Source organism: Netta rufina, assembly GCF_964035555.1.
Source record: "Netta rufina genome assembly, chromosome: 2".
Lineage (NCBI taxonomy): Eukaryota > Metazoa > Chordata > Aves > Anseriformes > Anatidae > Netta > Netta rufina.
The window spans coordinates 158,521,985-158,544,958 of NC_140124.1; the positions used below are offsets into that span (position 1 = coordinate 158,521,985).

Genomic DNA, 22,974 nt, shown 5'->3' on the forward strand with positions numbered 1-22,974 from the left:
TGGGGTGGCGGGAGGGAGGCAGAGCCCCGCGCTGACCCCTCTCCCCCCACAGCGACCTGCTGCAGAACCCGCTGCTGGTGCCCGTCAAGGTGCTGAAGGGCCACGCGCTGACGTTGGACCTGGGCGTCCTCGATGTGCTCTTCCACCCCACGCAGCCTTGGGTCTTCTCCTCCGGCGCCGACGGCACCGTCCGGCTTTACACGTAGCTGCTGTGCGGTGCCAGCGTGCCCCCACCCCGTGCCCCCCACCCTGCGGCTGTGGACACCGCGCTCTGCTGGGAACGGCAGCCCTGCTCCTGCACACGGACTCCTGGGGGGTGGGGGGAGCTTTATTATTAAACATTTTTGGGTACAGACCTGCGTCACGTTGTCCTGCGTTGCTGGCTCGGCCTGGGCTGGCCATGGGGACATGCGGCCACCCCAAAACCTGCTCGGTGCTGCTGCCCCCCCCACCCAGCACGGTGCCCTCCGGCCTTCCCTGGCGCTCTTGTGGTGTTCGCTGTCCCTGCCCGTCCTGGCACTGCAGTCCCCAGGGACCCAACAGCACCTGGGCCACATCAGGGGCTGCGTGCACCAGAGGTGCCATCGTGCCCCCAACCCTTCACCCCACAGCGCAGCCCCAGACCCCCAGCGCAGGGACACGGCGAGCAGCCAGCCCCCGTGGGGTCCCCCCACACCTCACCCCATCCTGGGGGCTGCCCCCCCCCTGCGGTCCCAGCAGAGGAGCCCCCACGTGCTGCCCTCTGCACCCTGCGGTCCCGCAGCCACCGTGAGCTCATCCCCTGCATGAGCTCAGCGCTGGGACCGTGCCAGCACGGCCACGGCCGCCGGCTCTCCGCGCCGTGCGGGGCCGGGGAAACCGGACGGGAACCTCCACGGCCCACGCTGATGGGGGGGGGGGGGCTGCCTGCACGGCCCCCGGGACCCCCGCAGCAGGGACCCACGGCACCGGGGATTGTCCCAGAGAGGGGCCCTGGGCTGGTGCTGAGCCTGATGCAAGGATCCCAATTTGGGGATGCCACCGCGCCCCATCCCGGGGGCTGCAGCCACCACGCACCCGTGTCTGGGGGGAGGGCAGAGCCCCACAGCCCCTGCAGGGGGACTCCCCCCTCCCCCTCCCCAATTTCTCTCCTGCCACAGCCAGAGCCAGGCAAGGGAGGGCTGGGACTGGAGCAGGAACAAGTGGAAAAAGGTCAGATCCCTGTCCTGTCCCCAAAAAAGGCTGGCACAGCCCCTCCAGGCACACAAAGCCCAGGAGGAAGAGGAGAGGAAGAGGGGGCAGGGGGGGCAGGCCAGGGAAATGTGCAATTACACACACAGCACCTGAGCCCCGAAGTGCTGCTGAGCCCTGCCAGGCCCAGAGTAAGGAAGGGCCCCCCCCCAAATAAGCCCCCAACCCTGCAGGGCAGGGCCCGGAGCCCCGCTGCCTGTCCCAGCAGCTCTGCCCAGCTCTGCCTTGTTCACTCTGAGCCCTACTGACAGCGGGGCTCACCCTGATGCTGCGAGCACAGCACAGGGGGCACCCCTGGGTGCTCAGGAGGAACGCTGCCACGAGGACAGGGCTCGAGCACATCCTCCAAGGCATTACCCAGGGGGCTCCTACCCCTCTGATCTCATTAATGTCCCAATTAACGAGCCAGGCAGCAGTGGGTGGGGGGGCAGCCTGACCAACCTTCACCCTGCAATGACTCCCAGAGCCTTGAGGAGCGAAGAGCTTTATTTAAAAATAAGTTTATGTACACGAGTGGTGAGAGGACAGTGACATTCATCAAATGGGGCCCTGGGGGGAGGCAGGGCCCTGCCTACAGCATCGGGGAGCAGCAGGGAGGGACGGGGGGGAGGCAGCGGAGGGCTCGGGCTCCATCCCGGCTGCGCAGAAGGGGAGCTGCCCCCCAGGACCCCCTCCCCGGAGCCTCGTCCCGTCCCTGGTGTCCTTTGGGTGCTGGGGGGGCCCACGGCTGAGCCAGGCCCTGAGGGGGAGCGGTGGAGGCACTGGGCCCGGCGGGCTCCCGTGGGCTGCGGAGAGCGGAGGAAGACGATGGAGCTGCCACGGAGGAGGGCGCGAGCGGGGCCCCGGGCGCGTGCCCGATGGGGGAAGACGTTGGAGGCAGTGCCCGCGGCGAGGAGGGCGCCCCAAAATATTGCTGCGGTGGAGCCGGGGCTCACAGGATCCTGACGAGGCGGCTCAGCGTCTCTGCCACCTTCATGCGGACGGCGGGGATGGGGTCCTTCAGGAGCAGGTTGAGGGCTGCGAGGAGCAGAGCAGGGACATGCCGGGGGGCTGCGGGGGCACGGCCGCTCACCCTGGCCCCAGGCTGGGGCCGTGCCTGGGGCGAAGCCACAGCCTGGCTTTCCTCCAGGGCACAGAAAGGTGAAATCCCTTTGCCCCCCCGGGGCTCCCCACCAGCCCCTTCCCCAGCTCACACATCCCCGGGGAGGCAGAGGCACCCTAAAACCTCTTGGGACGCCCCCCCAGGAGCCCACAGCACTGAGACCTGGCCCTGCCCGGGGGCGTGGGGTCAGGGCTCGACCCGGGGGCCCCTCCTGCAGCCCCCCGGGGAGGGGAAGGGCCCCAGCACGGGGGTCTGGGGCTGGAGCCAGGTGCCGAGCCTCCGCGGGTCCGCGCGGCTGTGCAGACGCTGGCCGGGCCAAGCCTCCCCTATCAGCACGATTTCCTAATGCCTGGAACAGCTCCCGGTAGTAAGAAAACAATCCAGGTAGTTTTTCCTAGCAGTAAAAGTATAATAATATTTTTCCAGTAGCTTGTTTACCCGGCGCAGGAGAGATCCTCGCCTCCCTCCAAATCCCCCCCGCTCCCGCGGCGAGCGAGGCTCCCCTGATTTATGTGCCAGCTCGCTTCCTGCTCGCGGCATCCTCCTGCCTCCCCGCCCGGCCGCGGGGGTGCCCCGGGGCGGGCTGTAAATCTGAGAGCCCGAAGCCCCCCCCCGGACCCCGCTCGGCTAATCCACTCAATACGGGAAGCTCGCGCAACCCAAGCCAGGCCCGCTCACTCCAGCTATTACTCACACACACGCAGATTATCTTTCACTTGTTTCAAACAGACAGGCCTCTTTCTTCTGGAAGGGCTCAGGGAGCCAACGGAAAGATAGTTTTTCCTTTTTTAGTGTTTTTTAAGCTCTCTTGGAACAATCCAAAAGTTTCCATGCATTACTATATACTATGAGGTCACTAGTGACAGGGAAAAAATCCCTGAAATCCAGGAAAATTACTTAACTCTGCTCCAAAATGCCACCAGCTTCAATTTGACTTTTTATTAGCCCTTCGTAACGAGCCTCAGCTCTGCCTTTTAACAGTTAACACATTGCAAACAAACGCTGCGAGTCCCCTCCTGCTTACGCTAAGCCGCTGCAAATGCCACGCAAGCCGCAGGCGGTGCCCAGGGCGGGTGCCCCCGGCCAGCACCGGGGCCGTGCCGCGGGGTCGGGGCTCAGGGGCTGCAACCTTGGCTCCCCAGGACCCCCTCACCCCACTGCCCAGTCTGCAAACAGCTCCTGCTGTGGCATCCCCATGCCAAGAGCTTGGCCTGTGGCTGTGCCTTCACCTGCCAGCCCCGGTCCCCTGTGCCTTCAGGTGCTGGGCTCATCCTGGCCCCGTCACCTGAGAGTGGAGCAGGAGCCCGGGGCACGGCACAGCCCCAGCCTGGGGAGCCCAAAATCACGGGGCTGGGCTCCGGCTCCAACCCCCAGCCCCTGCTCCCCGGCAGCACGAGCTGTGGGCACCGACTCACCCGAGATGAGCTGGTCCAGGTCCACTTGCTGGCAGTGGTCTTCGTCCACGTGCAGCACGAGGAAGCCTGAGGAAGAAGCTCAGCATCAGGGTTTTTTTCCACTGGGACCCCCCAAGTCTGACAGAGAAGGTCACAGAGGCTCGCAGGGTGCTGGGTCACTCGTCCCTGCTGTCCACGTGTTGTGTGCAGTCATGCAGAGCCAGCAACAAGGGCTCACAGGGGACCCAAATACGTGATGTATACACGCTGCCCCAGCTAACGTGTGCCCTAAGGAGGCTCCCACCAGCACCTCTGCCTCCTGCAGCTCGCTTAAATCATTTCTGGGCACGTCTGCCTGCAGCACAGCTGAGAGGTCTCCACTGAAAGCAGCACAACCTTACACCACATGCAGTATTACACGGGTAAGAGCAAGGCTGGCTGCTACCCCCATCCCCAAAAAAGGAATTGGGAGCTCCAGAGAGAGATGTGAAGCTTCAGGAGCAGCCCAGACGTCCCTTGGTGCCGGGATGCATCCGCAGCTCCCACTTTACCTGGGGCAGCTACAGCAGGGGTCGGGGCACGGAGCAGCGCTGCTGGATGACTCCTGCTCGAATCACCTGCCCTGTTACACGGCTCAGCCACAACCTCAGAGCTGCTCCGAGCTGACAGCACGGGGCTGAGGCAGCCCTTCTGGCTGATAAAGCAGTGACACGCACTGCTCCCCGCACCGTAACCTCATCCGTGTGCTGCAAGCTGAGTCTGGAAACCTTTACAACGATGGGATGAGCTGGTCTGGGTCCAGCAAAGGTCTACACAGCTCTCAGGCAGGCTGCTGCTGCTGCAGGATGGGGTCTGTGCAGGAGCTGCCTCTGGGGTGTGCTCCCCCGACCCACGGTGTGCCCTGGCCGTGGGCTGTCACAGCAGATGCTGCACCCCCTGCGGAGCGGGCACCGAACGCCTCCCCAGGACACCCCCAACATCCAGCCTTTAGGAAGAGACCCACACTGCACCCGAGAGGCTTGGGAGCAGGACTTACCAATGAACATAGGCGCAGCCGCTCTGATGTCCACCCAGTTGCTCTTGAAGTAGAAGAGGTTGGTTGAAATCAGGCGATTCAGCATCTCCGGGTAGCTCTGCATCTGGGGGAGAAGCGGCAGGAGAGGAGTCAGGCAGGGCACGCGGCCGGCTGCCTGCAGCACTGCCACCATCTCCTGGAAGCCCAGAGGTGCTGGGCAGGCTGAGCAGCACCCAGGACACTGGGCTGGGAGGGGGAACGTCCCCGTAAGGACACAGGGGCACTGGGCAGGACCCCGAGGATCCCATTTGGCAGCCCCAGCGCCGGCACCGCGGGCTCCGGCTGCGCTCACCAGGTGCTTGCAGACGTTGTTCATGAACTCCCCGTAGTGCAGGCTCCTGTCCTCCCGCAGGTGGTTCAGGAACATGTCGCAGAGCCCCTCGCAGCCCATGTTGGGGCCACACATGCGCAGAGCAAACTTGCAGGCCTGTGGCACAGAGAAGAGGAGGCTGCGGCATGCACCGGGGGGCTCAGTGCCTCGTGGTCACCCCAGGCTGGTACCCCACGCTGGGGGGGCTCCCTGGTGCCCATGGCGGGCAGCGGGGCACTCACCTTGACCACCTCAGGCTTGGGGTCCTGGAGGTGCAGCAGCAGCGTTACCAGCCCGTTCAGGATCTGCTCGAAGAAAGCCTCGCAGTCTTCCTCGCTGAACTTGGTCAGGTTGCCGAAGAGCACGATGGACGACTGGCGGAGGTCGGGCTGCTCCTGCGGGCGGGGGGCGAGCAGGATTTGGGGTGAATTCAGCCCTTCCCCCGGTGACTCCCCAGCGGCACAACGCCCTGCCTCTACATCCCCAATTCCAACCACTGCCTGCAGCGGAGTCCCAAAGAAAGGAGACCCAGGGGGGCACTGAGGGCTCAGGGATGGGGGTCTCCGTGCCATGTCCAGCTCTGCCTGCCTGGGGGGCGCACAGCTGGGACAGGGGCTGGGTAACGCCTGGTTGTGGTTTGGTTCAGGCTGGGGAGAGCCACAGGAGCCCCTGCAGCCAGAGCACGGTGCTGCAGGGCCACGGATGGCACCGGAGCAGCTGGGGGCAGGATCCTGTGCTCGGATTGCTCCGTGCAGTGGTGGAACCAGCGGTGATGCTGGAGGGGTTTGGGGAATGCACAGAGACCACTGAGGGCAGCAAAATATTGCGGGGCAGAGCCCTGCAGAGACCTGGCCCCCTCCTGTCCCCCAGCACCCACGGAGCACAGCCTGGACCCTGCTGCCCACCCCAGACACCCATCTGCCACGCGTGCCCTGGCTCATCGGATGAGCTGCTTTAGACAGGACCAAGGCACAAGCTCTGTCCCCAGGCTCCCTTACGCTGTCGAAGAAGGGTCGGATCCTGATGGCGATGTGGAGGAGCATGGACTGGATGTCTCTCTCCTCCAAGTGATCCAGGAGCTTGGAGAGACTGGACATGGCCTCGAGCGCAACCAGGTTGTGGGGGTCGTCTTTGTCGTCCATGCCGTTGACCATGGATGCCAGCAGCTTGGCCCCGTGCTTCCGTACCTGCAAGGGCAGCAGGAGAGGAGTGCTGCTGTGGGGCAGCCTGGCAGGGACACGGCCCTGCTCGGCCATCCCCAGGGGTCAGGACGGGCTCTGTTGTGCCTACGCTGTGGCACGGCACCAGCACCAGCCAGGGGACCCGGCCCGCTAACCCAGGGTGATTCCTTAAAGCAGGACGAGCCAAGTGCAGCATTCCCAAAGTCAGTGACCTGATCACCGAGCAGTGCCCTGCAGCGAGCTCCTGCCTCGCCCTCGCTTCCAGTGAGGAGGAGCTGGAATTAAATTAAATTACAGCTGCCGAGCGCAATGCGTCGTCGGCACAGGTCAGCCGCTGCACGCGGCAACTGCTCACCGCAGGCACCGCGTCCCCTCCCGGCACAGCATTTCGCTGAGCAATTAGAGCTGCTGCACACACAGCAAAGGGGGAAATTAAGTTTGCCTAAGCCACATCGAGTCTGCCATTGCTTAATTCTGAGCGCTCGGCTTTGTAAATCAGTCTGTGCTGCCCGGTGCAGCTCACGGAGCACGGCTGGGGACGAACAACACGTCGCGACCCTGCGCCACGGGGACGTGTGGGATGGGACTGCCGACCCCTGAGCCTGCCCAGCCACACCAGTCTGCGTTGTTCCAGGTAAGGGAAGGAGCAACTGCAGCACTAACATAACACGCAGCCACCCTGCTCCCAGCTGATTCGGGAAGCATGACCCCAGCGATGCAGGGGCAGCACATGGGAAACCCAGATGCACTGAGCTCTGCTCCTGCTGGATGCAGCAGGGAAGGCAGCTACAGATCATCCCTGCTCCTGCCTGCGTTGTACGAGGCTCACCGCAGCCCTCCTCATCCTCACAGCACTGCTGGCTTCCTGCTTCCCAACCACTGCCCACAGCAGCGCTGCGGCTCACGCACACCGGAGCATCGGGCGCTATCAGCAGCTCTGCCCAGGCTGCACCAGCAGCACGGTATTTTAGCAGCTGCTTATATTTTCGTGGCAGCTCACAGTGGTGTATTTGCCTGCCCGGGGCTGGCCTGCCTGTGACCCCTTCCCGGGGTTTGGCACAGCACGGAGCAGACGCCTGCCAAGCCCCACGCTGCTGCTGGGGACCAGGTAGGCAGAGTGCAGGCAGCCCGGTGCAGGATGCACTGCAGCAATCCCACACCTGATGGGCAGGAACGGGGCTGAGCAGCCACATCTCAGCCATGGCTGAGCCTGGAACCTCGTGGGATGGAGCTGTGACTGCAGGTCCCCAGCAGAAAGCAGTGGACACGGAGCATCCCGTCCCTGCACCCCAGCGGACGCACCTCCGGCGTGAGCTGCCCCAACCACAGCACTTTGGAGATCTGGAAAACTAATTCTGGCCTGCCTGAATCCCACCGTGGGGACAGGAGATAACTGCATTTAAGGATCCATTCATCAGCTGGTAAAGACACCGGAGCAGCAGGAAGCAGAAAGGGCAACGGGCCGACACGGCTCCCGCAGGCGCGCTGCTGCTGCTGCTGGGGGCGGCCCCACAGCACGACCCCTGCTCGGGCCAGCAGCCCCCCGATGGCTGCCACACTCTCCTCCAAACCAGTTTTTTTTTTTTACAGACACATCCCAGAGCAGCTGGGGGTCTGCACCAGTCCCACCGTGCCTGCCTACGACAGCGACAGGACAGGGAGGCGCACAGCGCGGTCGCCTCCTTGGTTTTGGAGGTGCCACCAGCAGGGCAAGGACAGGGCTGAAAAATCCTGTCCAGAGTCACCTCCTGATGGTATCAGCGGGGGCTGCGCACCCCCTTCTTGCCCCGCATCGCACCCCCAGCCCCAAAAGGGCTCAGGCAGCGTGTCATGGAGTTTGCTCTCACCTTTTCTGGTGACCCCGAGGAGATGTTGCCCAGCCCCCGGAGAGCCAGCATCCGCACCAGCAGGCAGGGGTCCTTCTGCCTCCCCGTCATGTTATCCATCACGGTCTCCAGCAGCATCAGGTCATTCACCACATTGCTATTAAGGAGCTGAAGCAGGAGAGAGCGTCAGCAGTGACAGGACAGTAACCCCTCAAACCACGAGGGAGCTGATGTCCCTGTTTCAGGTGCTCTTATCCCATTACACCAGGAAAGAGCCCAGGGCAGCCTTGGTTTGTTCCCAGTTCTCTCAGACCCCAAACTCCACGCTCAGGTCATCCAGGTGTGATGAGGGACAGCCCTCATACCCCTACAGGGTGCTCAGATGTGGGGAACCTGCCGTGATTTGTAACACGTGAGCCAAGGACCCCCAGGGATGGATGACGCAGCGCAGCCAGGAGGGACCCAAATGCGCCCCCCCGGAGCAGGACTGAGGTGCGAGACCACCTCTGGGGTGAGCTGAGGGCAGTGGGGAAGAGCTCAGGCTCCCTGCAGGGCTGAAGCACGTCCCTCCAGGCTGTGTGGTGGCCGAGCAGCACAGCACTGGGAGCATCCTCAGTGCCAGAGCTCCTGGAGAGCCGTGCTGAGCCCTGGGAGCACTCAGAGGCACTGAGCTGGGGGGGTGATTTGGGACCCCCGGCTGGATGGAGCCGATGGGGCTCCTCTCCTCCTGACCCCATCACTGGGGATGAGGGGAGAGCCACGCGTGGACGTGGACAGGATCCAGGGAACAGCACGGGGCTCGTCCCCAGCGAGCTGGGGAGGCCGTTAACTGGGGAGGCCATTAATTGGGGAGGCCGTTAATTGCCTGCAGCGGCAGGGTCGGCGCCAGCCCCGCGCAGGAGGGGCACGGCGGGGTTAACGACCTGCGAGGGCCACACTGCCTTCAGCAGGGGCTCCCCGGGGCTGCTCCAGGCTCCTGCTGGGCTTCAGCAACCTGCGGGGACACGCTGGGACTCCCGGGGACCCCCCGGCACCAGGCACAGCACCCACAGCCCGACGTGGGGGAGCTGGTGGCTGCAAGCGAGGGGCTGCCAGCACCCCACAGCTGCCCTCGGGGCTGGCACGGAGCCCCTTATCCAGCCCCTTAACCCCGGGGCATCCCAGGGCAGCGCTCAGAGCCTCTGCCCAGCGCCTGCAGAGCTGGTGAGGAGGCTGAAGGCACAGCAGGATGAAGGCACAGAGGCTGCAGCACCCAGCCCTGCGCTGCCTGGTGCCGCAGGTCCCCGCTGCCACAGCCCCGTGGCCGTTCCCCTCCTGGCTTCCACTCTGTCATCTCCGTCACTGGCACGGCTGCGAGAAAAGGGACTGAGCTCTCACCTCATCAGTTTTGAGAGAGGGAGACACAGGCATTTGCTTCCTTCCCCTCCAGCTCCATGGTGAGGCAAAACTGCTATTTTAAACCCTTTAAGGATGCAGAGAGCCAACCACACTCCAAAACTAAAGCAGATTCTGGGACGGGATCCAAGAGCAGGGCCGTCAGCTCCCCCAGCCAAACAGAAAATAAAAACAGTGCCTTAATCCCAGGCTGCTTAAGCAGCTGAGAATTTAAAAGGTGGTTTATAAGCAGGGATATAGCTCTGCATTGTTGGCATAAGGTGCTCCTTTATGTAACAAACACTCCTCGAGTGGCCCAGGGCTTTAAGGTGGTATGTACGCGCAGCTAGTGTTACCGTCTGCTGGCCGCGCTGCCCTGCGCCAGAGGAAAGGACTTGAGTCACCTCATTCCTTGAGGTGGTACGTAAGGAGGGAGTTATGGCTTGCTGGCTCACTGCAGGGATGCGTTCAGAGTTGGACTCCTGCACGCGCTTCTCTGCCATCCCCTCTGCCAGAGGGTCGGGAAGCCGAGGAGGACAGCTCGCGGCTGCGCCGTGCCGCGTGCGGAGGCACGGACGGACAGAGAGACAGACAGACAGACAGACGGGAGCAGCCACCTCCCCTCCTCACCTCGGCGAAGAAGGCCGTGGTGGTGATCCTCTGGCTGTCGAACACGCTGCTCAGCGTCGGGACGAGGTTCTTGACGATCAGGGGCAGCCTGGGCCCGGCGTGGCGTGCCATGGCGCTGCGGGCAGAAGGGGCCGCGTCACCCACACCGGGACGGGCTCAACCCACACAAACAGTGCAAAACTCGGCAGTAAGAGGAAGGGAACTCAGCGCTGGGAACAAACCAGCCCCCAGACCTACAGCACTGGGGTCACTGGTGGCCAGGAACCGCGGGACTCCTGTGCCTGCAGACCCAGGGACCCGCGAGCAGAGCGCGGTGAGGCGCTGGCACCGAGCCCCGCACCATGGGGGTGTCAGCGGGTGGGTGCCCACCGTGTGCCTCTGCTAACAGCTCCTGCGGGGCCAGCAGGATGGGCAGACAAAGCGCAGGCAGCTCCGAGCCCTGTGGGCAGCTCCCCTCGCCCCAGCAGCACCACACAGGCACTTGGGGGCCCTGGCAGCCCTCACCCTCTGTCTGTATCCCCATGCCCTGCAGCAGCCACAGCCTGGACAAACCCCTGACAGTTCCACATCCTCCCAACACACATCCTCGTGTCCATGCCCAGGGGCTGCTGGCAGGGTGACTCACGCTGCCCCGACCGAAACCCGGCCCTGCACCCAACCCCAGCTCCGTCCCATCCCTATGGGGCTGCTGACAAGGTGATGAACACAGAACCCATCCTGCATCGTGCAGCAAAGCATCTCCTGCCCACAGCTCAGCTCATGCTTTGCTTGGACAGGCACAGCACAGCCCCTCACCACCACCTCCCCCCTGCCACCGCCTGGCCTGGGGATGAGCCATGGGGGGGACCCAGCTCCGAGCCCCCACTGGGCACCGTGGCCACAGCGGCCGCTCCAGCAGAGCTTGGCCGGGAAGGCCGGGTTTTGTTTGGGATGAGACACACAAGCGTTCGGGAGGCTCAATAAAGCATTTTTGTGAACACTGGAAAATCCCAAACCGGTCGTCTCCTCCTCAGCCGTCCAAGAGCTATTAACCGCGCTGGGTGGAGGGACAGCGGAGTCCCGAGCTGAACCAGGCCGCGCCGATCGGGACCGGGGCCGGGGCCGTCCCTGCGGGTGCTGCAGCGCCAGCACGGCCCCACCGCCCTCGGCACGCGCAGCAGCACCAAAAAAAAAAAGAAAATCCATCCAAGACCGTTCAGTATCCCTCACACCTTCGTTTGCAGCCTCCACAAGCTCAGCCAAGCAGCCGAGAGCAGCAGAGGTTTTGCTGGTGGTCCCGACATGCTGCTGCACAGCCCCGGCCTCCTCCTGGCAAGCTGTGGCGATGGGCACCAGGCGCGTGGGGTGCTCGGCCCCCAAGGGAGCTGAGCCATCGGCTGCATCCAGCCTGACCGCGCTCCCGGCACCGCTGCTCAGCCCTTGGCGCCCGTCCACGCTCCCGCCCCCCCAGCGGTGAGTGCCGGGGTTAATCACACCACTAACGAGCACTTTCCCCCCGCTCTGACCTCCAGGCGTCGGGCGAGACAGAGCTGACAGTGAGTCACCCCCTGCCCGGGCTGCTTCCAGCGCACGGGGCCTGGCCCCGGACACCCCACCAGCAGTCCCACCCTGACCCCTGGGAGCCCCTCGGGACCCTCCGTGGGCTGCGAAGCGTCAAAGCTGCCCCGGGACGCAGCGCACCCGGTCCCCGTGGTCACGCTGCCACCGGTGCCGGAGGAGAAGCAGCAGGAGCAGCACATCTCACCCAGCCAGCACGGCGATGCCGTCGTGGTGCCTCTCCGGACTCGCCATCAGGTCCCAGCCGCCGGCGTTGCCCACAGCCTTGGTGACCGCCTCGCTGCCACCCCGGGCCAGCATCACCTTCAGCGTCTCCACGGCGCAGCTGGGGAGAGAAGCACCGCGCCGTCACGCCGCGGCACGAGCCGCCCGTGGCCCAAGGGGCGAGCCCGGCACGCGGCAGCACCGAGCCCGGCACGCGGCGGCACCGGGACAGGGGCTGGTGCGGAGGCACCCGAGGACGGAGCGAGCTTCAGCTGGAGCGAGACAAAGCCATAACTCACGGCTACTTCCATTTGCACCGTGACATTTGCCATTAAAGTGATCCAAGACAATAGGCTGAAAAGTAAAGAAGTCCAGAACTGCTTTAAGGAGGGTTTTTTTTTGCATTAATATTTTATAGGTGGGGATTATTTTGCTGCGAGCACAGAGCAACATATGGGAACCATACATTATCCTGTCAAAACAAAACAAATATAAGTAATGGATAAATCTTAGCCTTCAATATGAGCAAGAGGAATGTATTTACCACACACATGAAGAAAACATGATTTAGGAAGGGTGTCTCAACACAAAGGTCTCTCAGCTTACGACTCGGGCGCCTGCGAGTTTGGCTTCTGGAAGGAGAGGGCTGGGCTGCGGTGACGAGGGACGGGGACGTGTAGGGACAGGGCTCGGGGCACGGGCACCCCGGGGCTCTGCAGCAGGACACCACGGCCTCCCTTAATGCAGGACACGCCATCTCTGCTCTCCTGAGTCCAAAGTTGAGAATAAGGATGGAAAATAAGCGCTCACCCACCGCATGCATGGAAAACACACCCCACCACAGCCAGACCTGGAGCGTCTGGTGGCTCTGTGCTGCACTTGTCAGCACCCTGCTCGGCAGCCAGGTCTGGGGGTCCCCAGGGACCAGTGCCTCGAGGATGCATTCGCCAAGCAGAGCATCGCCAAGGGCCAAAGCTGAGCATCTGCCCAGGGCAACGCACCAGGAGCAGAAAAGGAGACAAGCACGGAGCAGGGTTGCTTTGCTCCTCGGCACGGACACTTCCAGTGCTCAAAGCACGAGGACCTCTCCATCTGCAGCCACCCAGCACCCATTGCAAGCCCCAGCAGAAGCTGCCTGGTCCCATGCTGCGCTCACAGCCCTGCACAGTATTGTGGGCGATGCCCAAGCCTGATGTCTGCACCACAAAACTCATCCAGGAGAGCCCACAGACACCCACGGAGGAACATCCAGCTGGACCCGGCAGTGATGGAAATGGAAAAGCAGCACCACCACCGCGTGCCAAGCCAGCTCGCTCAGCTCTGAGCAAAGCCCTGGCTGGAGGAGAGCCCCTCCACGAGCTCTGAGCATCCCTGCACCACGAAGGCTCCAGGACAGCAAGGAATTAGCTGCTAATTAAATAAAACCCTAGGCTGGAGTATCCACCACCCAGAGACCACCACCACCCACAATCAGAGCAGCGCAGCCCTGCAGAGGCTGCACAAGCCGCAGCAACAACCTGTGCTGGTGCTCAGCTGTGCCCGTACCTCTGCCCAGCCCCATGCTCCTGCACTGCAGGAAACCTGCACAAGCCTCAGCGCTTCGTGTGCACGCAGGTGAAGCTGTGGCTTTGCCCAAGAAAGCCTCAGTGGGATTTTTCTTCCAGCACAAGAAAGCCTCCGGCAGAGGACTGAGCCCAGCGGGGTCCAGGGACCTTCCCACCAGCTCCGTGGCTACGGATGAGGTCCAAGAGGCGAGGGCATGGCCCCAGCCCGCTGCTGGCTCTCGGGGGCCACCACCCAGCCAAGTCCCCGCTCCCCTCGAGCCTCCCCACGAGCTCCTGGCTCGGTGTCACCGCACCGGGGCTGGGAGCCCGTGGCCAGCGAGCCACCGCGGCGCGGGGCGGCTCCTGCGGGACGGCCCGGCCCGAGCGCTCGCTCGCAGGCTTTGCTTTTTCCACCGTGTCCTATAGACACTTCCTTCCTTTCCAACAAAAGCCTGTGTCTTCCAAACCCCTTTTCCTGCCAAGCTATCATATTCACCTTTACCATCTCTCTTTGGCATTTAAGTATCATGGAGACTCAGAACTCAAAACGCGGACAGGAAATTGCTTTGATATTGTAACCAGCTCCTGGGACGAGGCTGGAATTTCACATCTCGGCGTTTGCTCCGCGCGTTGGACAAAGCCTCTTCCCCCTCCATCCATCAGCAATGACTTCATGGCCCCAGCTACCTGCCTGCACCCACGCAGCCGCCGTGCAGCCCCGAGAGCAGCCTGCTGGCCCCTGCCCCCGGCCCCAGCCCCTCCTGAACCCAGAGCAGGCAATGTCCTGGGGGAGCAGGGGGCAGCCAGGGCAGCACCTGGGACTTGAGAAACAGCACCGAGAAACCCAGCACGGACACAGCCGTGCCAGCCCCGTCCGGGGAGCTGCAACGAGGGCACTTTTCCTTCCTGAGCACAGACACCGCGTCCAGCAGCGGGGTGGCCGGGTGCCGGTGGAGCAGAGCGAGCGTCACCAGGATGCCCACACTCAGAGGAGTCCTGGTGGTGACAGTGGCCAGGGCACCCCCCCAGCACCGGCCTCCCCGCTTCACCCAGCAAGCCCTGGACCAAGCTGGCTGCCCTGCTGGGCACTGAGATGGGGGAGGAAGAGGAGGAAGAAGGCTGCGTCCCCGCGGGCTGCAGGGACACGATGGGGGCTCTCCCCTTCCTGCACCGCGGGTACCCAGGAGCTGCTGACTGCCCCCCGTTTCCTTGCCAGCACATCAGCTTTTCTCACTGCAGGACCCGGGGGCTCCTGCACCCCAAAGGCTCTCTCTTGGGATCAGCAGAGTGCACGTGGACAGGAACTGAAGCCACGGCCGTGGGGCACACGGGCTCGGCCAGCCCAAATGATGGAGGAGCGGCCACGGCAATAATTCAGCGCGTCCTGGTCTGCGTCCCGAGCGCTGCTCGTAGCCCAGACACTGCTGGAGGAAGAGCAGCGGTTCCTGGCTCCTACGCCTCCTTCCCTGGGAGGCAACCAGTTGCTTCAAGTTTCCTTAAGTCCTGCTCGCGGCTCTGGTGCGGGGTCTGGCTGGGATCTGCCCGTGCCTCTCTTCCAGGAGTCGTTAACGGGGAAGAGCGCGACGAGAACAGACAGTTCTGGACGCACAACCCAAAGCCACAGAGGAAGCAGGGGTGTCCGCTCCGGGCCTGGGGCTCTGCGTGAAGACCCCAAAGCAATGCCCCGAGGGGACAGGACGAGCGCCACGGGTGCAGGGAGCTGCCAGCACCACGGGCACAGGAACGGCGGCGGGGCAAGGCGCGCTCCAGCCCTCTCCTCCGACGCATCAGGTTCATTTAATTCAGTTCTAACATGTGGTCTAAATAAAATGCTAATCAGATAGCAGCCCTGCCATCCAGCATAACAACCTGTTTCCACTCATCACATCTCCGGGCTGGAAAAGTCCCCCTCCGAGCGAGCAGGAGCTTTCCACCGCGTGCCCAGCAGACGGAGGGTATTGCTCAGCACAGCCCCGTGGCGAGCAAGCGGCAGCTCCTCGCCCTTGGGACTTGACAAATGAACTGGCGAGCCATGCCAGAGCCCTTTTAACTCCCCGCCACTGTGTTTGGTGTCCCCGTGCGCTCCTCCAGGCTTTGTTTTTCTCCCCCAAGGCTAATAATAGCCTGTAAGAAAACCAAGCCTGCAAAGCAGGGCACAGCCTCCTCCCGCAGGGGAGTCTCCAGACACCGAGCCGACCGAGGGCCTGGCAGGCCCGGCCGTGCTGCAGCACCTCCTGCTGCTGCTGCCTCGGACACGGGCTTGACCCCGGCATCCGCATGGATTTAAAGTGCTTTAAAGCAAGTGCAAGCAGCTCTCATCATCCAGACCCTTTGCAGCAGGATGAGGGCACCCAGAGCCGCGATGGCAGGGCTGCCGTGGCACACGAGCTGTCGGAGGGACGGGGTGAGTGCCGTGCATCGTGCTCACATCCACGCCAGCTCCACGGGCTGCAGAGATGAGCGTGGCACAGCCCAGAGGTGCAGGAGAGCAGAGCAGCCCTGGCGCTGCTCAGAGGGGCAGGAGCACCAGGATTGAGCTGGGCAGGGCGCAGGCAGGGGCTGGTGAGCCGGCACCGCACCCTCTGCCCCAGCAGGATGGGGCTCCCGCTGCCCCCACACCCAGGGGGTGCAGCCCCACGGGTGAGCCACAGAACCAGAGAACACCCCCAGCTGGAAAGGACCCCATGGGGCCACCCTGTCGAAGCAGCCTCCTGCCCACGGACCGGGACACGCTGCAGCAGGAGAGCCCCGCAGCCCTGCGCTGCCTCTGCCCTCACCACTTTGCAGCTCTCCTGGTGCCAAGGCAATGCAGGAAACGAGCAGGGAACTGATGGTGCTCAGCAGCGACAGGGATCAATGGCTGGCACGGGACTCGGACCTGGCAGAGGGGTGCCACGTCCGCCTCTTCCTCCGCAGGCAGGGCCAAGACGTCCTCTGGGCTCCCCCTCCCCAAGAGGACGGGGGCGCAGGGCTGCGTGCATCAGCCAGCAAAACAACGGGCACCCTTTCGCTCTCTGCTACCCTGTGAGAGCTGCTTGCACAGCCCCTGATGATGAAATGTCAGCGCTAGGCACAGTCTGGGCTAGGGGAAACCAAACTGCCCAGGTTTTGCTCAAGCTGGGATCACGCAGAGACCAAGGAGAGAAGCCCAAGCCACGCAGCCCAGCAAGTGCTGACGTGAGCTCTGCACAGGAAAGGGAGCTCTGCACTGCCACCGGGATCCCTGCCACCCTACGGGCACATGCGTGCTCCTGGGCTGTAAAGGAGGAGCTGGTTAAAGGCTGGTCCCACTAATTTTACGAAGCCTGAAACCTTGTGCTTACAGCAGCGTGCAGCAGAGCGCCAGCTGGCCCTGAGCAAGGCTGGGGCAGGAGCCCCCGGAGCAGGGGGGAGCCAGCAGCACCCCAAAACACCCCGCTGCCAGGACTCCTCCTCAGCCACTGGGGCCACCGTGGGCTGAAAGCACCAGCAGAGGACAAGACGTCCGTCGGGCTCAGCACGGCTGCGTCTGCGCGGGGAAGGTGGCGTGGCCCTGAAGTGTTTGCTCGAGCAGCCAGTAATTTGGCATGACTAAGACGTGCCGCAGCCATCGGCTTGACGAAGCCAGAGGCTTTGGTCCTGCCAGCTCCTCTCCTCACCCGAGATGAAATTACCCCCCCTGGCATGCCCAGCCCAGCCCCGTGGAGCCGGCCCCCCGGGGGCAGCAGCACAAACCAGCACAGCAGGGCCCTGGCGCTGGGGCGCAGGAGCGCATCGTTAAGCAGAGCAGCTCGTTTAACGCTTCCCAATTTAGAGACTCTGCTCGGCGGGAGGAAGCCAAACAAACAGAGCAGACCCAGACCACAGCACCGAGGTCAGGCCTCGGTGCCCGACTCGCCGCGGCCGCCGTGCTGCCTGCCCGCAGGAACGCCGCGAGGGCGCCGAGCTCCACGTGCCGGGTGGCGGAGCCGCCTTCATGCCCCGTACCTGCAGGGATGGAGGCTCCGGGGGGCCGGGCTGAGGCTGCTGCTCCTCCTCTCCCGGCTCTGCAGGCTCTTCGGTAGCTGAACACCCACGGTGCAGCTGACTCGCAGCAGGAGAGTCACAAACAGCGGCGCGTAGAGTCCCAGCACTGCTGCCCCAGACTCCGGAGCAGACATGATCTCATACAGAGCACATGTGGCCTGGAGAGAGAGCGCGGGAGAGGAGGATTAGGCAGGGATCTCCCACACCACGCCGCTATCTGTTGGTAAATAACCCGGGGAGGCAGCAAGAGGGCTGCTGCTCCCTCCCGCAGCCCCGAGCCCAATGAAGCAGTGACATCGAGCACCCGGGCATCTCCAGAGGGGGAAGGTGAGGCTTGAAGCCCGTACCTGGGGACACAGAGCACATCCCAGGGCTCAGGTTTTACAGGCAGGAAGACAACACGCACCCTGCCTTTGCACAGCCCCATTCCGGCCAATTTAAAAAGCCGTAATTACACGGCACAATATCCAGGGGTGTTAAAAACTGAGCGGGGAGGGGAGGGGAGGAATGTTTGCTTTCAGCGCAGCCGATCCCGTACCATCTGCATTTGGTTCTTCAGAGGAGGAGGAAATTTTCACAGCTGCTTTACTGCTTAGAAAGCTGCCAAGCTGGGTTTATTTTTCTGAAGGGATAAAATGCAAAGTGGTCTCCCTTGAGGATGGACACCTGAGAGGCTTTTTACGAGCCTGTGGATTAGCTCTAATAGGCATTACACAGCGATGCGTTATTTCCAGAGTCCACGCCTGGCACAACCCCCCCGAGCCAAGGAAATGAAAAAAGCATTCCAGGTGTTGGGACCGGCATCCTCGAGGGGCTGGGGACGGGACAGGGCCTGCAGCAGGACACTCACGGCCAGGGGCAGCGGCGTGGCGATGCGCTCGGACCCGCTCCCCAGCAGGAAGCACTTGCTCTCCTTGTACGGGACGTCCCTGTTCACCTTCTCCAGGAGCTGCTCCAGGATCTGCGAGGTGAGGGTGGGCTCGGCGGCCAGGGACCTCCACATGGCACACGTGTGGCTGCAGGGGAGCAGAGAGGGGAGAGCTGTGTTGGTGCCCTGCTCCGAGGGGCAGCGAGCACCAGCCCCCTCCCCATGCCGGCACCACCTTCACCGCAGGGTGAAGAGAGCCCAGGGGGTGCAAGCTAACGAGGCAAGCCCCGGTGAGAGACCCGTAATGGGTGGCTCACAGCAGCTCCAGGCACTTTGAGCCAGGGGAAGCACGGCCGGTGCCTCCTGTGCCGTGCTCAGCCCAAACCCTCAGGGCTCTCTTACTACCAGCACCCAGAGGGGTCCCGCTTCGCCCCGCGTGGTTTGCAAGCTGCCTGCCCTGGTAGAAACAGAGCAGGGCTTAAAAATGAGGCATAGGAGAGCCTCTGCTCAAGGTGTCCTGCTCTGTACAGCAGCAGCGAGCACCCAGCCACGCTCAGCTCTCCGGGGCCAGCTCTGCTCGTTCGCGCTGCTCGCGCCTCTAAGCCCAGCGAGCCCTCGGAAAAGCAGCTCCCGCAGCAAGTGGACGTGCTGATCCGTGAGCGCACAAAGGAAATTCCAGCAGGGTCTGATTACTGGGGTAAGGAGCCAGAAGATTAGCTGCAGCTTAAGCGAAAGCTGCTCCGAAGCCCCAGCGCTGAGAGCACGTGCAGGCGCCGGGCCACCGCAGCGGAGCCGGGCGGTACCTGTCGAACGGCAGCGCGCTGCCCAGGAGGCTGGACACCACCACGCTCTTGTGCTGGGAGGCCAGGATGTAAACCGTCTGCTGGGCAGCCTTCCTGACGTGCTCCTCGTCCACCTCCTGCAGCTTGCTGTGGATGATGCTCATGATGTCGGGCACCTGAGGGAGGAGGAGATGGTGGCGTCCAGCTGAGGGCCAGGAGGTGTGAGCACATGGGGTGACCACGGGACGCCCCTGCAGACAGGGGACGTGTCCCCCCCTTCCCCTCCATCGCAGCAGGGCTTCAGCAGATGATCAAGGGGCAGACAGACCACCAGGAGGGCAGCCGGTCTGTGGGCTGGGGGAGGCCTCACCGCTCACAGGGCGCATGCAGAACCTCTGTGAGGCCAGGACAAGGATCCCCCGGGGGTGTCCCCCTGCCATGCAGAGCCAGGTGACACTGCCGAGCGCCCCAGGACAAGAAAGACCCAACGAGGGTGCGCCCAGCCCCTGCGCTGCAGCCCCCTGGCCCGGTGCTCGTGCTAAACCCCAGCCCCACCGCGGCTGGTTAGAGGAGCTCAGCGAGCAAGTTCCTACGAGGAACTCAAGCTGAACGCAGGGAGACACCTCGGCACTCGCTGCCGGCTGTAAAACGCACGTTAAGACAAATAGGAAGTTCATGCACAGACCAGGCCTGGCAGCAAATTCCAGAGATTAAGTGCAGAGCAGCAGAGCACTCCGGCCCCAGCTGCGCGCGGGTCTGCCCCACGGACTCCGGGGCTTAGCATCAGTTCAGGTTTCAGGATCTGGGCTGGACTGGATCTGACCAAAAGGTGAGTCATGTAAGCTGGAGCAATCCCACGTCGGAGAGAGGCTAATAGGTAGCGAACAGGACTTTAGCAGAAGCTCTAGTGCAAAAGCAAGCCTGAGGAGCGGCTGGAGACCCGGTGTTTCCAATTACCGCAGGAGAAAGGGGGAGCTTAGCCCTAAAGGTAGTGGATTAGACAAAAAAGCCTTCTGTGTCCAGCACCTCTAAGCCCTGCAAGCATCCAGACTGGCTTCCCAGCCAGGAACCCCGGGCTCCCCCAGAGCTTGCAGAGGTTTCACAGGGAGCCTGAGCTCTTCTGGTAAAGTGAGCTCCTCTGAACTCCTCAACTCGAGCGAGAGCCAGAACGGAGCCGGCCTCGCCAGCAGCCACCGCCTCCGCACCGCACCGCAGCCTCCCCGGCCCGTGAGGACGCGGGAGGAGAGCGCACACACACGTGCCCGGGGGAAGCAGCAGTGGTCAGGAGCAACAGCCCCGAGGAGCTCAGAGTGAGTGCTCCTCTGGCCAGAAATGCAACGGCAACGATCGATAGCAAGTCCCTTGGGACGGGTGTTAAACGCCTCCCCCCTTGTGCTGGGCATCACGCTGCTGCCCCTGAGCGCAGCACCCCGCCTGTACCAGCACAGCCATCACCCCGCAGTCCGGCTGCAGGTGGGGCCACAGTCATAGGGCTGCGTACGTGGTAAGGACACCGGGCACCAAGAGCCGGCCAGGGCTGCCCCTCCGGGGCTGCGTTCGCCCCTGAGGCCGGGCACAGCTCACCTTCTCCTGCAGGACGCTCCCGCGCTCCTTGAGGAGGGAGTTGATCATGACGGTGGCTGCTCGGGAGCAGTTCTTGTCGGGGTCCGCCAGCCCCTCGAACATGGCCAGCAGGAGGCTCATCAGCTGGTCCGGGGGGACGCGCTTCCCGACCACCTGGAGGAGGGCGAGCGGGGTTAACGATGGGTTTCTGTGGCTCTTGGAGCAGGTGGCAGCGTGGCTGCTCCGTGGCACGGAGCACTGAGGGAGCACCAGCCAGGGCCAGGACAAGACCCCCGTGGAGGCAAGAGGCTGCCTGGGGCTCCCCTGGGATGGGCTGGGACAACCCAAGCACACCAGTAACCCCGCTGCAGCCACCACCCTGAGGACAGTCCCGAGGTCTCATCCAGCCCGCGGGTGGGACAATTGGCAACAAGGTTGGTAGGAATGAGGACCCCCAGAGCCACAGCATCTGGAGGATAACAGCTTTGCCAGGACAAGAAGGGATTACCAGCTCCTCTACAGCTACGAGCCCTCCTGGAGCAGTGTCTGCAGAGATCCACACAGAAGGGGCCACCAGAGCTCACCCTCGCAGGAGCAGGGTGCGCACCCCTCCATCACCACCAGACCCAGATGCTGTCCCCATCGTTCAAATCGCAGTGGTTCGAGCCACATTTGGACCAGTGACTGCTTTACCAACACCAGCACCACGCTGGGAAGGCACCGGGAACCACCACGTGCTGCAGCTGGACACAGCAGCGACGGGGACTTGAGGGCTGTGCTGCAGCCAGCAGCTCCCGACGAGGAGCACGATGCGCTCGAGTCTCCATCCTGGAACACCCTGGGGCCCCGTGCAGGTCTTATGGGGCTGAGACAGAGTCCTCCCCATCAGCGTGTAGAGGGCAAGGACAGAAACCACCTGCACTAACTCAAGGTGAATTTTTGGTGCTAGTGCTGGGAGTGCTGATGGTTAAAGCTGCACACCAGACCCCTGAACGGATGAACTGAGCCACAGCACAGCGGGGCACCGCGCCCCCAGAGCACCTGCACGGATGTCCTTGTTGGGACCCTCGTGCCCAGAGAAAACCAGCAGCTTCCCCACAGGGCGAGATGCTCTCAGCATCCCCTGGGCTGCCCAGGAGACGCGTGCAGCAGGGCAGAAAAGCGCAGTGGTTTGGTTCCTGGGGTGATGCTGGGGCTCCCCAGCAGCCCTCGCCCCACGTGGCTGTTTGGAACCGGCCAGCACCCCGCGGACACCGGGGCCGTGCTGGATGTGCCCTGCCTTACCATGGCAATGTTGTGGCAGGTATGGAAGAGGACGGTGAAGTCGGGCTCCTCCAGGCCTTTCTTCAGAGCCTTCAGCCCCTCCACCATCTCATCCGTGTGATCCCGGGCAAACCCTGCGTTCAGAGGCAGCGTTCAGTTCGCAGCCTTCCTCGGGTTTTACACCCAAAACGCTGCAGAGCGCTGGGTTTTGCTTGCAGCTGGCCAACTTTCCAGGGAGGAGCTGAGGAACCGAGGCTGCTGCCAAGGACCAGAGGTGCCTGCCCTGCAGGGACACACTGCTCGCAATCACAGGACCGAGCCAAAGCCCCCCCCCGGCACCGCACGGGCTCTGCTTCCCCTCCGTGCCTGCGCTCGCAGCATCGCAAGGGGAGGACTGACCTCTCCCGGCGAGAGGAGGAAGCCCAGGCTGAGTTTGGCTCAGGAACCTGCTCCAGCTGCGCTCCAGCATTTCCAAGGGCTTTCAACACCCAGACAAACACAAGCCCTTCACCCATGCGCCCCCCACCCCGCTGCCGGCCCCCGTGCAGCGATCGGCACTGGCAGGTCCCCCCCTTCAGCGGACGGGGTCCGCACCCCCTGCCCACGCGCCCACCTTCGTAGCACAGCTGGATGTAGAGCAGGCAGTAGACGCAGTCGACCGCGTGCTGGCGAACGCTGGGCAGGGAGTCGGAGCAGCGCGGGGAGAAGAGCGCGATCAGCACGCCGAGGTTGTAGAAGGGGACGACGGTCTGCGGGGAGACAACCGCGGCCGTGCTGGGTGCAGGGAACCCAGCGCCCACCCCAGGAGGGGCACGCGCCCGATGCCAGCGAGGTTGGAGGGCAGCGGGGAGGTGATGTTTGAGCACTGTGTCCACTTACGCTGACGTTCAGTTTGCCCAGGTAGAAGTCCAGCAGGGCAGCGCTGATCTCGACGGCGCGCTGGCGCTCCTGCTCCTTGTTAGACTTGATCCAGGGCCCTAAGTGCTGTGGGGAAAGGCGTCAGAAAGGAGGGCAGGAGCTCAGCCACCCTCGGCACGCAGTCGTGCCCAGCACCGAGAGGACAGGG

General features: G+C 63.5%; 2 protein-coding genes across 5 annotated transcripts in view; one reads left to right on the forward strand and one right to left on the reverse strand.

The window, feature by feature from the left end:
* Nucleotides 1-353, forward strand: part of BOP1 (BOP1 ribosomal biogenesis factor) — a gene marked incomplete at its 5' end in the record, with an annotated part of 40,381 nt that extends 40,028 nt beyond the window's left edge. Inside the window, one exon of the mRNA XM_084281711.1 lies at nucleotides 53-353. Within this exon, the coding sequence (XP_084137837.1) occupies nucleotides 53-206 (154 nt within the window). The 3' untranslated portion in view covers nucleotides 207-353. The remainder of the gene's footprint in view (nucleotides 1-52) is intronic.
* A 1,351-nt stretch (nucleotides 354-1,704) lies between these two features.
* MROH1 (maestro heat like repeat family member 1) overlaps nucleotides 1,705-22,974 on the reverse strand; it is a 43,150-nt gene continuing 21,880 nt past the window's right edge. For all 4 annotated transcript variants that reach the window (XM_084306966.1, XM_084306967.1, XM_084306968.1 and 1 more), the window contains 16 exons: nucleotides 22,788-22,892; nucleotides 22,522-22,657; nucleotides 21,930-22,042; nucleotides 20,667-20,819; nucleotides 19,104-19,258; nucleotides 18,283-18,448; nucleotides 17,394-17,590; nucleotides 11,867-12,004; nucleotides 10,123-10,237; nucleotides 8,140-8,286; nucleotides 6,110-6,298; nucleotides 5,354-5,506; nucleotides 5,094-5,228; nucleotides 4,763-4,865; nucleotides 3,748-3,813; nucleotides 1,705-2,247 (listed from right to left, as the gene is read on the reverse strand). In XM_084306966.1, coding sequence (XP_084163092.1) covers nucleotides 2,162-2,247; nucleotides 3,748-3,813; nucleotides 4,763-4,865; nucleotides 5,094-5,228; nucleotides 5,354-5,506; nucleotides 6,110-6,298; nucleotides 8,140-8,286; nucleotides 10,123-10,237; nucleotides 11,867-12,004; nucleotides 17,394-17,590; nucleotides 18,283-18,448; nucleotides 19,104-19,258; nucleotides 20,667-20,819; nucleotides 21,930-22,042; nucleotides 22,522-22,657; nucleotides 22,788-22,892 — 2,157 coding nt within the window. In that variant the 3' untranslated portion in view covers nucleotides 1,705-2,161. The remainder of the gene's footprint in view (nucleotides 2,248-3,747; nucleotides 3,814-4,762; nucleotides 4,866-5,093; nucleotides 5,229-5,353; nucleotides 5,507-6,109; nucleotides 6,299-8,139; nucleotides 8,287-10,122; nucleotides 10,238-11,866; nucleotides 12,005-17,393; nucleotides 17,591-18,282; nucleotides 18,449-19,103; nucleotides 19,259-20,666; nucleotides 20,820-21,929; nucleotides 22,043-22,521; nucleotides 22,658-22,787; nucleotides 22,893-22,974) is intronic.